Source organism: Rhinopithecus bieti, unplaced genomic scaffold (assembly GCF_001698545.2).
Source record: "Rhinopithecus bieti isolate Rb0 unplaced genomic scaffold, ASM169854v2 scaffold_42745, whole genome shotgun sequence".
Taxonomy (NCBI): domain Eukaryota; kingdom Metazoa; phylum Chordata; class Mammalia; order Primates; family Cercopithecidae; genus Rhinopithecus; species Rhinopithecus bieti.
The window spans coordinates 4,790,926-4,804,560 of NW_016819184.1; the positions used below are offsets into that span (position 1 = coordinate 4,790,926).

Consider the following 13,635-nt stretch of genomic DNA (forward strand, 5'->3'; position numbering starts at 1 on the left):
TAATGCCAAGTGTCTGAGAGGCACTTGCGTATGTCCCAGCGTCAGCGTCTGGCCCCCAGCTTGGCCCTGTCACAATTTTCAGTTTAATATTGTAGAAACCCAAGCCTCTGAAATAATACTCTTAGCAGACCTTAGTTCTGATTCTGTGCCTGGCTTTCTAGCAATCAGGTCTGCTGAGCTTAGCCAGTGAGGATCAGGTCATGCTGGATTGCAGAAAGCGGCCATTTAGTTGGGGAACAGGCTGCATTTAAGAGAAAGCTTTTCTGAGGGTGGTAGGATTGGTGGGATATTAAGTGGGGCTTCCTTGGAGGCAGGCAGGGCCTCAGGTACAGCCCTGTTGGGTCCCTCCCTGTCCCACCCCGGCCTCTGGGGTTTAGTGTGGTTTTGTCTCCTCTTTCTACCTGGATCATTGTGCATGAGGCCGGGAACCACACCGGCTGCTAGGCTCTCCTGCCTCCCAGGCCACTGCAGGTTATAGGGGCTGATGAAGCCTTGAATCGCTTGGCTCTGTTTGAAATGTTTGTTCCTCGGTGCCATAAAGAAATAGCACTTGAACATAAATTTAATTTATTTAGTAAGGCCATTTTTACTTCCTGCAGAAAGGGTACAATTGCCAGCAGTTTTACCACGAGAGTACACCGAACAAAGGAGACAGGGTCATTTATGACCTGACGCGTCCACCCTATGGCTGTGTCCGGTTTCCATTGGCTGGAACGGGACCTCACATGCTGTATTTGTCCTGATTGGCTAGCAACTTAGAACTTTTTAAAAGAGGCAAAGGTAGAGGGGAACAAAGGAAGGAGGAAGTAACTTGTGGAATGTTGAGAAAGGTAAAAAAAAAAGCTTTTAAATAAGGAAGAGGAACAGGGTATGACCTAATGCTTGCTTGGACCGGTATAAGCATGCCAGGGCAAATATTTAGGCTAAATTGTGGGAGCTAAGAACACACAGTACATTGATTTCCTTACCACGGCTAGCAGATATTTGAGAATGTCAGCACAGGTCTTTGAATACATTTTGCCTCTAAGAGAAGTTACTATTTATTCCTCCTAATTAGACGAGGAGGAAAGTCTTTGAAGAGGAACCTTTACTTTTTACAGCTGGGAGCTGCTTGCAGCACCCTGAATGACGCCTTCTGTCGCGATCTTTGGAAGGCCTGCCTGGATCTCCCGTCTGTGGAAGGATCCAGGTACTTTTTACAGTTATCTGTGTTAGGGCAGCTGGTGACGGCACTTGGCAAATTCCAGCAACTAGCTTCATTCCACAGAGGCTCCCTCCTGCAAGGCCACTGCTGTGACTCTGAGCAGTGGTTCTTCTCATGAATGTGACGGCTTCTGTCAGCCCTAAGATTGCAACCTGCAGGGGTTTCATGGGGCAACCCTGCGTATGTGGCCAGCGCCTGTCCTTGGGCAGCCACAGCCCCTGTCAGGAACGGGAGTTGCCACCTTGAGCTCCCAGCCAGTCTGGCACTGGTGTCTTGAGACTGCTGCAGTATCAGGAAACTTCCATAAAATCTAGTGAGTTGTGAAAAAGAGGCCAGAGCCGGCCAGGCACAGTGGCTCATTGCCTGTAATCCCAGCATTTTGGGAGACCAAGGCGGATGGATCACCTGAGGTCAGGGGTTTGAAGCCAGCCTGGCCAACATGGTTAAACCCTGTCTCTACTAAAAACACAAAATTACCCAGGCACGGTGGCACGTGCCTGTAGTCTCAGCTACTTGGGAGGCTAAGGTAGGAGAATCACTTGAACCTGGTAGGCAGAGGTTGCAGTGAGCGGAGATCGTGCCACTGCACTCCAGCCTGGGCAACAAGAGTGAAACTCTGTCTCAAAAAAAAGAAAAGAAAAGAAAAAAAAAAAGCCAGAGCCATCCTTTGCCTCCTATGTCAGAAATGATCATTGCAGCTGCTTTGCTTTGGGTGGAAGCCTAAAATCCTGAAAGCAACAAAACCTTTCCCTTGGGGTAGTTTGTCTTGAGCTTCAAGCAACAGAAACCCATTTAGATCATTTTTAAATAATGAGAATTTCTGTTGAAAGGATGTCGGCTTAGCTCACACAATGTCTAGAAAGACTGGAAAATGGGTCTCAGAAACACTGCAGGCAGCTTTCTGTGGCAGGATCAGTCCTCCTTGGTGACTGCTCAGGAGAACATCCCATTTGCCTTGCATGGTACTGAGCCAGGAGGTCAACTCCAGGCCTGTCCGCCTGTATCCAAGAAAGCAGCAGCTCCCCACAATGAAATGTAGTGTTTTCCAGCTCTGAATCCTTCCGGCATCCTCCCTGAGATCTCCCTGACTTAGGATCTGTGAGACCTGCGGACTTGGCTTTTCCCAGGTGTCTGGTTACTGTTCACAAAACTCCAGCAACTTGGCCTGGTGTTGTCTTTGTTTTTGACTGAGCATCTCTCATTTCACAATTATTTATTGCAGCTGCAGCTCTGAGCAATCCCAGGCCCAGAGATGGGCGTCAGTACTGGCCTCGAGCTGGTGCACAGCGCATCCCGGATGGAGGGGCGGGGCGGGGCCACACTGGTGCACACGCAAGCCTGAAACCAGATAGTAATTGATACCAGGGGAGCCAGTAGGGCTTTGTGCTTTACACAGTTAATGTGGGCAGGCTGGCAACAGGAAGGCACTGATGTCGTTTCCCTGATGTGTCCAGTTGCAGCTGGAATTGTCCTGAAATAGACAAGGCAGGTTTACTGGTGGGAGATGGTAGAAAGGAAGAATAGCACATAGAGGGCACCAGGGCCCTGTGAACCTCGTCCCCAAGTGTTTCCTCATACCTTGTGGTCGCGCACCATGGTACGGGGCCACCCTGAGCTCTGATTCCTGGGCTGTGGAGTGGGAGGAACAGCAGCGCTGTAGGACTCCTGTCAGCCTTGTGGTCTGTCTGCATGGAAAAGGCCTTCAGCTGGGCATAGCAACTGGAAGCCTTGGCTTTTTATCCTAAAGCCCAGTTTTCAGGAAGCCCTCGTTACATACTGTGCCTTGGGCTTTCTCCTCTCAAATTCCCAATCCTCCCACCCCACTGGGCCTGGGGACCCCACATACCTAAAAGGGTCATGTTCCATCTTAATGTATGTGAATCTTACTCTATGTGTCAGTTACATCCTAATATGTTAAAAACTTGCTCAAATTCTCAGAAGCCTGAAACAGGTGTCAGGAATCCTGTGTGAGATAAGATGGGGGATCTGTTTAAACTTCATCTCTCCATATGAGATCTTCCATATGAGATCTTCCAGGAACCTCTGCCCCAGGCTCCGGCAAGGCAAGCCTGTAGGGGCAGTGACTGCCATGCAGGGGCTTGAATGTAAGTCCAAATTCTCTGGTGTGTAGGTGGACAGTTTCCTTCTGGGACTGAAGGAGCACATGGGAGATGGTGCTTTCCTTTCTAGAGCAAACCTTGGCACTGTCCCAGCTAAGCTCTCATGCTCAGGGCTGGGAGTTTCCTGTGGCCTCCATATCCCTGCACCTCATGCAGGACACGCGAGCATCTCACCCACTCCCAACCCCCCACCTCTGGCCGTTGTGCCCGGCATCTTTTCCCAGCATGGGAACCCATTTGCTTTTCTCTTTTCCCACCTTGCCATGAAGGACCTCCTGCCAGGATTTGAGCCTCAAACCTTGGACAGGTCTCTTGGGCCATCCTCAGCCATGCTCTTCGTGCCCAGCCATCAGGGAGGGTAAAGGGTGGGCTTCACCAACGAGAAAGGCAACGCGTGTCGGGGAGGGAGCCGATCGCTAGGCAACCTGGAGTTTGTTACCCTGGTAACGGATCCATGCACTGATGATGCTGTGGATGGACATCTTGTGACAATGGTCTCTCAGGCTCCCCAGACGCATCGGCGGCTCTGGATTCCCACCTTGCGCCCAGCGTGGTGTTCCTGTGTGGCTCCTGTTTAGTGGACAGCTTGGATTTCTTATAATCAGGCACTGTCTCCAGTAACCATCCTGCCAGCACCCCTGAACGTGAAGTTGGGGTGTTCCTCACCCTGCAGGGGCGACAGCCTGGGGGATGAGGCCGGGACTGCCCGGCCCCACAGGATTGTGCCCTCAGACCTCAAGTAGGGGGCCGGAGGAGTCTACTGAAAGAGAAAGAATCTTTTGGAATTTGGCAGTTGCACCATTTTCTTAGCAGAAGAGAGGAACCCAGGTGGGAGCCATGTGTGTTGGGTTCCTCGTTGGGTGATGGTGCTGTTGTGGACCTCGCGGATGAGCTGAGGGGGTGTCCAGCTTTCTGCTGCATACTTTCTCTCCACCCATACGGGTCGTGGGCTGGCGAGGACATGGGGGTGTTGACCCTCATCCCTGCCGTATTTTCCCCCTGCCCTGCCCTGTTTTCCTGGTGCAGATTCATGCGGACACCCCGTTTGGGGGGACCTGGGCATTGGGGCAGCAGCAGGAGTGACTGGGTGCACGTGCACCCTTGGTGTCTGAGCGTCGGGTGCGGCTACAGCTCAGGGCTGAGAGGGGCTACGATTTCTCCCAGCCAGGGGTGGCAGGAGAACTGCACACAGCTTGGGGGCCATGCAGGGCTGGCTGTGGCCCTGGCTCCCCCAGCCCATTCTTCTGAGGCTGAGACAAAAGCCTTTTTTGTACCTTGTGTTCAAAGAGACGATTGTCCCAAGGCCCAGTTGCGGGTGCCCTGGGCCGTCCCTCCCCAGCACCGTGTATAGTCTTAACAGGACGTAGGCTCCAGTGGAGGGGGATTTTCTTCCTCGGCTCCTTACTAGAGTGTGTGGCTAACTGAATATGAGCCTTGGTGGTCCAGCAGGAGCCCCCCNGTTTGGGGGGACCTGGGCATTGGGGCAGCAGCAGGAGTGACTGGGTGCACGTGCACCCTTGGTGTCTGAGCGTCGGGTGCGGCTACAGCTCAGGGCTGAGAGGGGCTACGATTTCTCCCAGCCAGGGGTGGCAGGAGAACTGCACACAGCTTGGGGCCATGCAGGGCTGGCTGTGGCCCTGGCTCCCCAGCCCATTCTTCTGAGGCTGAGACAAAAGCCTTTTTTGTACCTTGTGTTCAAAGAGACGATTGTCCCAAGGCCCAGTTGCGGGTGCCCTGGGCCGTCCCTCCCCAGCACCGTGTATAGTCTTAACAGGACGTAGGCTCCAGTGGAGGGGGATTTTCTTCCTCGGCTCCTTACTAGAGTGTGTGGCTAACTGAATATGAGCCTTGGTGGTCCAGCAGGAGCCCCCCATGGCTGGGGTCCCGATCACCGTCCCCACCAAGTGGCCAGCTTGGGAACTACCAAGAGCCCTTGAGGAGGTTAGGGCTGGAAGGTGGCAGCCACACAGATGAAGCTGGCCTTTGTGGAAGACTCCTGCTTTTGTTTGTGGGAGCCTGAGCCTGCGGCCTTGTGGCCAAAGGCCAGCAATTCCGGGAAGGTCGCACCTTCCTGGTTGGGTTACCCATGGTGGGTCACCAGGCTGGGCCCAGCCTGGAGCAACGGCCTGAACCGTCCCGCCTCGGAGGGAGGGAGGGGACGGGGATGTAAGGCGGCCGTCAGGGCTGATCTGGAAGCTTGATGAGCCCCAGAGCTTTCATCTGAGGTTAAAGAGTTCTAATTTGACAAGAAAAGAGACATTGCCCCTTCCTGGCATCTCGGCGGATTGCACCTCTGGAACTCAGATGGCCATTCTCTTGTATCCAGGGTGTGGGTCGTGAAGATTTTGAGGTTTGGCCAGATGGTCAGGAGGACCTACAAAATCCAAGGATGGATTTGAAGGGGGCAGTTTTTCTTGGAGAAAATGCTACTTCTCTGTCTCTGAGGTCTTCAGAGCCGGCTGGGTTTGCTGCACAGAATAGCGAGAGAAAAGAGGCCCTGGGGCCTGGGGGTCTCGCTGCGTCCTGGGAGGGCCCTGCAGGGTGTCTGCCCTGTATGTGCACGGGGCGCAAGCGTGTGCATCTGTGGCGTGGCAGGTGAAGGCCTTCCACCACTCTGCTGAACATCTAGATGTGGCCTTGCTGGTCCAGATGAAGTTGCTAGAGAACTTGGACTTGGACGTGTGGGAAGGACCACTGGGGCCCTTCCTGGGGTCGCCCCTGCCCCTCTGCCCTCACAGCTATCCCTTCACCTTGTTGGCAGCACCAGGAAGTCTGTCGGGGTTAATATGATGGCTCTGGCCTGTCTAGAGAGCTGCTTGCTGTGTGGTCCTCTGAGAAGTTTGCTTTCCTGAGCCCCCAGAGGCGTCCTGCCCTCAGGCAATACCTTCCCTGCCCCAGACTCACCATCTCTTCCCACCTACCGCAGGTGAGAGGGGCTGGAGGAGCCTGCCCAGGGCACTTGTTTGTGCAGGGCCTCTCCAGGAACGCCTTATCCCCTGTCACGTTGTGCGAGGGCAGCTGGTGCCGGTGCAGGCGGGGAGGCACATGGCGTGGGGGCCCATCTTGTGCTGGACTCTCCTGTGCTGGCCTCGGGGCCCCATGGTCCTGAGGCTCTTGGGACTATGGTCTGCTGGCAGGGAAGCAGCCGTGTGCATTTCCAACCAGAGCCGCAAGTGGATCGGAAGTGGGGATGGGGGCCCCTCTTCGTGACAGTGGCTCGCCGGGAGGTGATGCAGGTGGAGGTGGGGCCCTCGCTGCTCCGCCGCCCTCGCTTGCCCAAGCCCTGCCCGCAGTGATGAGTGGGGAGCTGCCCCTCCAGCACCCACCCACTGTGCTCGTCGCTTCCCTCTTTGCAGGTATCCGCCCCAGATCATGAACGGCCCCTGCACCCCGCCCCTGGTGGCGCTGCTGGACGGCCGCGACTGCACTGTGGAGATGCCCATCCTGAAGGACCTGGCCACTGTGGCCTTCTGTGACGCGCAGTCCACACAGGAAATCCACGAGAAGGTGGGCCCGCCCTGCCCGGCCAGGGGCTGCACTGACCTTGGGCAGTTTCCTCCCCGGCCCTCCCCAGCATCCCCCCATTAGGTCACCCCGAGTCACCGACAGGCCCCAAAACCCCTGTTCCCTGCTTTCCTACTGAACTCCCCTGCCTCGGGTTCAAGGGCACTAGGGCCAGGAGACCAGGCCAAGGGGTGCCCGTGGGCTGCCCGGGGTGGGGCTCCGACCCTGTGCTCTGTTCCCACGCAGGTTCTAAACGAAGCCGTGGGTGCCATGATGTACCACACCATCACCCTCACCAGGGAGGACCTGGAAAAGTTCAAGGCCCTGAGAGTGATCGTGCGGATAGGCAGTGGCTACGACAACGTGGACATCAAGGCTGCCGGCGAGCTCGGTGAGTGCGAGGCTGCACTGGCTGCCTGGAGTTGTCCGGAGCTCCGTGGGCTCTGCGTGGGTGGGCTTGGAGAAGCAGCTGGAACTGGGACACGGAGCAGCCGTTTCTGGCTGTAGCAAGGTGGCTGCCTGCAGGGCGGGCTGTGGAGCACCTTGCCGGCCCTGCCTTCACATGGCGCGGGTAGGATTGTCCCTGCTGGCTGCTGTGTGGGGTCTGCTGGGCTGTGATGATGCATCTCTGCCCTCGGGGCAACACCGAGCTGCTGCTGGCTCCATCTGGAAACACCCAGCGCCACCTCCAGAGGGGAGAATGCGACTGGCCACATGTCCCCTAAACCACCCTTGCTGGGTGCATCCCCTAAACTACCCCAGCTGGGTACACAGCTCCAGACCCCTGTCCACACAGGAACCTGGGCCTCCCGCTCTGGGAGCGCAGCCCTAGCAGCATCTGACCCAGGTCGGCACCAAAGAAAGGTAGACCCCCCTGCCCAACACAGCTGATGACAGAGGCTTCCAAAGAAAAGCAGAGGCACAGGCGCGATCCCGGAGTTGGGGCTTCAGAGCTGCTCATTGCACCCCTTGCCACAGGCGCTGGGGCTGTGTTGAGGGGCCTCTGCCCAGCGCCCGGTGTGAGCCCATGAGGGCTGAGTGCAGAGGCATGAGGAGCAGACCACTGTCATCGAGCGTCCTCGGGAGAGGGCCAGGTGGGTGCTGTGCTTGGTCTGTGTTTGGAACATGCTACCCCTGCACTTTGTTTTGTTTTGTTTATGTTTTTTTTTGAGACGGAGTCTCGCTCTGTCGCCCGGGCTGGAGTGCAGTGGCCGGATCTCAGCTCACTGCAAGCTCCGCCTCCCGGGTTTACGCCATTCTCCTGCCTCAGCCTCCGAGTAGCTGGGACTACAGGCGCCCGCCACCTTGCCCGGCTAGTTTTTTGTATTTTTTAGTAGAGACGGGGTTTCACCGTGTTAGCCAGGATGGTCTCGATCTCCTGACCTCGTGATCCGCCCGCCTCGGCCTCCCAAAGTGCTGGGATTACAGGCTTGAGCCACCGTGCCCGGCCACCCCTGCACTTTGGAGTGGGAGCTGTACTCTGCCTCATGAGTGCTCAGGTGCCCCAAATTCATGAGGCTGCTAAGGGATACTTCTGAACCACTCGGAACCCAGGCACAGTGGTCCAGACAGCAGCCTGGCCTCGGAACAGCCCTTCCTGTGCTCCAGGAATAGCCTGAGTGCTATTTCCCCACCTCTGTCCCATCGGCTGAGGCCCCAGTGGGCCCCGGTGCTTCCGGGACGGGCTGGGTGTCAGATCGTCTCTGAGTAGAGCACAACATACATCTGAATCCTGCCCTCGGGCACCACCGGCCACGTTTTCAGGGAGGCCACCCCCATGGGCTCCAGCTTTCTCTCCACAACCCTAGCCTGGGGTCAGAATCTAGCTGAGTCCCTCACTGCCATTTGGGGCAGCACCCGAGTACCAGAAGCACTGGGTGGGTCTTGGTGTCAGGAGCAGGGCTGGGGAGCCGGGCGAGTGGTGGAGCTGCCCATGTACTCACAGGGGTCGGGACGCAGTGGGGTGGGGCTGCCCCAGGGGCAAATCCCAGAGCAAAAGGCCAGGGAAGGAGAGAGGGTCACTGAGATCCAGACCCCTTAGGGTCCTGGAAGCAGCAGGTTCCCACATCCACCCCTCGCCGTCCCCACGCCCCTCGCTTGCTACCAGCCGTGGCGTCCTTCCGAGCCCCTCCGTTGGAACCAAGACACTCCGGAAGATGTGAGTCTTCAAAAGCGTGTTTAATATCAACTACAATTTTCCATCTTTCCCTGGCACAAACAAGGATATTTTTGTTTGAAAACAAATGTCCTTTGTGCTCTTGGTAGAGCTGAAATCCCAAGTTTGAACAGCAGAGAAGAATACAGCTTCATGTGCCAGGGGCTCTCAAATCCTTTCCCCGCACACCTCTTGCTTCTCCAGCACGTCTGCCCCTCACCTCCCAGCTCCCAGGCCCACATGGGTGCTGACCCTCACCTTCCTCGGCTGGACCAGCAGCTGCTTTCCAGGGAGAGAGGGGAGGTCCTTGCCTGTGGAACTGAACTTCCTATTTCTCCATTTCTAGAAGGGCCCCACACAGGCAGTGGGGCCAGAAAGGCCTCAATGACAGGGGGCCCAGGAGGGCCGAGATGGGAGGTTGTGTTCCCTGAGTTCTGAGACCCACAGAAGACGACCAGGACCAGGGACTGCGGTTTTGGAAGATGTGGAAGGGCTGTGAGTGGTGGATTTTCATTGATCCTGGTCCCATCTGATAAGCCATCTGATAAGGTCGCTTGGAAGACATCTGTGGGGCCCTCTTGAAGGGCACTTTTCAAATGTAGACTCTGGAGGTGGAAAATGAGCCTCTGTCCAGACGTCCTTTGTCTCCGAATGCATTGCCCACATCATGCGGTCAGTGGGCCTTTTGTGCTGAGGGCTGGGAGCGGCAGGTGGCTGCAGGCAGGCCCTCTTCCTGATGTGAAAGGGAGTCCCTGGCAGGCCCAGAAAACAGGGCCCTCCATGTTGGACGAGGCAGCACACGAGGCCTCTGGTGAAGCCTTCTGGGATCGCAAGGTTCTGAGCCATCAGCCCTGGAATGACGGGCGAGAGTCAGCACTTGAGGAAGCTGCTCACCTACACTTCTTCCCACGAGCCAGGAAGACACGGAAGACACGAGGGGAAGACCTCGAGAGGCCCTACACCCCTCCCCACCCCCGCCACCTCCAGCAAGCTGGTTGATCTGGTTCCCGTGCTAGTGGCAGTCCTGAAGGGATTAAAACACCATGGCACTGACCATGGGAGCAAAGCAGCTTGCCTCTCTGGTACCGTGTTTCAGGCTCCATGTACACTGGGAGGCCCAGCCTGTGAGTATCAGAGCCGCCCATCGTGTGGCACTCAAAGTGTGGCACACCCATCGTGTGGCATCGTGTGGCTGCTGCAGCTTGACTCAACCAGAAGGGAGGCTGCATCCACAGAGCGTTTAGGACAGCTAAGACACTCCCTCCGAGAGGGCGGTGAGGTTATGGAGGTTCCTGGCAGAGGCGCTGCAGCAGTGGGGGTGGGAAGGTTCTTCCATCCCAGGCAGTGGCTGCAGCTCTTCCTCCTGCACCCTCTCCCCGTCCTGGGACTCTGCACTGTGGTGAGCACTGGAACTGAGGAGCTGAATGTCCAAGTTCCGTGAGAAGACTGACCGGATGTCCTGCCTCAGCCTCCCTTTTTGTGCCCCACCCACCCGTGGGCCTTTACACAGGTGGCCTTGCGGGGTCTCTCAGCCGGCATCAGCCCATCTTCTAGGAGGAGCTGCTGCTGCTCACGCCAGGCAGCATGGCCAAGCCCCAGCGGCAGCACGGAGCCAATGTCCTTGAGGGTGATTCTGCTGCGGGGCCTCCCTGCTGGGCTTTAGCCTGCCCAAGGAATGCAAATTGTCCCAACCGCCAAAGATTTTCTTCAACTCTGGCATCGGCCTCAGTCTATCTGACTCTAATAATAACATGGCATGTGATCAAGCCCCAGCTTCTCTGCTGAGCTATTTCAAATGAACGAGGCCCGTTTCCTGCAAGATTCCTGGCATCCAGCTCGTGGGAAAGTTGGTCGGCCTCAGTCACAGTCAACCACACTGTTCCCTTGGCAGGTGTCTGTGGCCCGGAGGAGCCCTCAGTGGCCACATTGGGTGGGTGGATGACCTGCTCACGGTGGCTTCACCTTCTCTGAGCTGTGTGTCCTGCTGAAGGGGTCACTCTCAAGACCCTAGACCTAGGGGTGGCCCTCTTGGGGAGACAGCCATGCAGCTGTCTAGAAAGTGGGTTTGCGGCGCCCACTGCTCTTGTTTCCTGTCCAGTAGAGGCCAAGAAGCTGCCTTGGTGATCGCTGTCCCCACTCCAATCTTCAGGACTTAAGATAGAGGAATCGTGGGTTGGCTTAAAGGTGGCCCTGTCCCGGTGCCTTGGACAACCCTTGTTGGGAAAGGCACTCTCCTAGGGGGTCCCACACCTCAGATTAGGTGGGAACCTTTTCACCTGGGCTGACATGGTGCCCAAATAACCACACCCCTCCTCAGAGAGCTCAACTGGGAGCCAGCCACAGGCTGGCTGCTGAGCCCACCCCCTGGGGCCCCACCCCTGGCTTGGCCCCTCTGGTCTCTGCTGCAAGTAGGCATCTGGTTCTCCACTTGTTGGGTGGTAGGGAGGGGCCGTTTCCAGCCTGGCCCTCTGCCTCCTTGCACCCCTGTTGTATGGCATTCATTCATTCTTCCCCAGACACCCCCTGGCTGTGGAGGGTAAATGTCGGGCCCTTTCTGCCTATGACTTGGGTTAACTCTCCATGCCACAGTTGCCTCGTGCTGGGAGATACTTGACCCTGGTCTCTGCAGCTCGGACGGGGCCAGAGGGCTTACCCCAAGCCACGCTTGGCCCTGAAGGCTGCTCCCCGGGGCAGGGAGGGCATCCTATCTGGTCTAGTTCTTCCCACCAGAGCAGGGTGCTGAACACAGGGCCACAGGATGACTGTGCACACGCTTCGGTCATCAGTTCCATCCCAGGGCCAGTCCATGCATCCATGTGGGGGTGGAACAAGTATGTTTAAGACGTATGTTTTTTGCATCAAACTGTTAGCATACCTTAAAACCAAAAGCCATTCTTTGTCACCCCTGCCAGCTCTATGAGGAAGACCCTTGAGGGGTTTGAGCCTGAGTGGGGTCCATTTGGAGGAGTCTGGTCTTAGGCCCACTAACTTGCCACTCCAGGTCCTTTCCTGGGACTCAGCACAAGCCCGGGAGGAAGCCAGTCGGGCCCGAGATCAGCCATAGGAATTGGGCTGTTCGGAAGCCACGTCCTGGAGGAAAAGTCCTCCTTGGGAGGGAGGGGCGGACGTTCGGCCTAGAGCCTCCCGAGCATCAGAGCCTGAGGGCCTGCCACCCACGTGCCCAGCCCCGCGTCTGCTAGACGATAAGATGGGCCTCCCCCCGTGCCAACAATCCTCCGTGTCAGGAGGGCGGGCTGGGAGCCCTGGGGCTTCCCCACTGATCTTGAGGTTTTGTCATCTCCGGCCTTGGCCTCGTCGCTTTTAGGAATTGCTGTGTGCAACATCCCGTCGGCAGCCGTGGAAGAGACAGCAGACTCTACCATCTGCCACATCCTCAATCTGTACCGGAGGAACACGTGGCTGTACCAGGCACTGCGGGAAGGCACGCGGGTTCAGAGCGTGGAACAGATCCGAGAGGTGGCCTCGGGAGCGGCCCGCATCCGTGGGGAGACGCTGGGCCTCATCGGCTTTGGTACGTGCCACCCTCTGCATCCATCCCCGCCCCCTCCGACGCGGGCTGGCATAGTGGGGACCCCTCGGGAAAGGCAACCCCAGCCTGCTCTTGAGGAGTCCCCAGGGCAGGGCCAGCCCCCTCCCTGTGTCGCACGGGGTAGGAGATCGGAGTCAACACCCATCAGGGAACTTGCCCCAGAGGTAGGATCTGGGGTGGTTCTGGAAGAATGCGTGTCCTCTGCTGTCTGCGGTGTCTGGCAGGATAGCATTCTCTGCTGTGGAGCAGCAGGCAAGGCACCGTGCCCACTAAATTTCCCTGGGCAGGGGTGAAGGGCAGGGGCTGTATGGAGCTGTGTCATGGAGAAGCAGCCAGGCTTGGGGCTCAAGTAGGGGCTGGCGGTTTAGTGGAGACCTGGACTGTGGGCATGGCCTCACTCCTGAAGGCCTTCAAATGCCAGGTTGGGGTGGCAGAGTCAGGCTGTCAGCTTGGAAAGCTCTCCTGAGAGAGGGCCAGGAAAAGGAGACACGTGGGGAGAGGCCCCAGGAGGGTCTTTAGCAAGGTGGTGGGGGGCCGGTGCCAAGGAGAAGGTGATGGTAAGCAGCCTGATTCCATGGGGGCTCGAGGAGGTCCCCACCCTGCTCACCATCAGGGTCCACACCACACCCAGGAGACCTCAGCCCGTTGCCACTGAATCTCAACACCACCACTTACCAGCTCTGTGGCCTTGTGGGAATTACCTGAGCTTTTTGCCTCAGTTTCTCAATCTGTAAGTAGATACTTGGTGGGATACATGGTATCTGCCTTTTGGGACTCCAAGAAGGCACATGTGCACAAGGGGCCAGTCATGTTCTGGCCTCTGGGAGCTCCCAGCTGCTGCTCAGCCTCTGCTTGGAGCTCCACACCTCCGAGGATGAAGCTCCCGTGCTCCTCTCCCCACGAGCCCTGCTCTGGACCTGGGGTGCTGCTTGAACGAGAGCGAAGTTGCTGGACGCTTCCAGGAGTGTACATCTTTCTGTCCCCTCTACAGGCCACGATCTCCTGGGTCTGGCCTCGCCTGGGGTCTGAGTTGAAGTGCCCACTGCTGGGGATCTTTCAAAGGACCCACCGTGTTTTGACTTTGTTGGAAAGGCAGAGGTGG

General features: G+C 57.2%; 1 protein-coding gene across 2 annotated transcripts in view; it reads left to right on the forward strand.

The window, feature by feature from the left end:
- The window catches only part of CTBP2 (C-terminal binding protein 2), a 39,611-nt gene that overhangs the window by 18,233 nt on the left and 7,743 nt on the right, over positions 1-13,635 (forward strand). For both annotated transcript variants that reach the window (XM_017858641.1, XM_017858642.1), the window contains exons 3-5: positions 6,681-6,831; positions 7,075-7,219; positions 12,309-12,515. In XM_017858641.1, the coding sequence (XP_017714130.1) occupies positions 6,681-6,831; positions 7,075-7,219; positions 12,309-12,515 (503 nt within the window). The remainder of the gene's footprint in view (positions 1-6,680; positions 6,832-7,074; positions 7,220-12,308; positions 12,516-13,635) is intronic.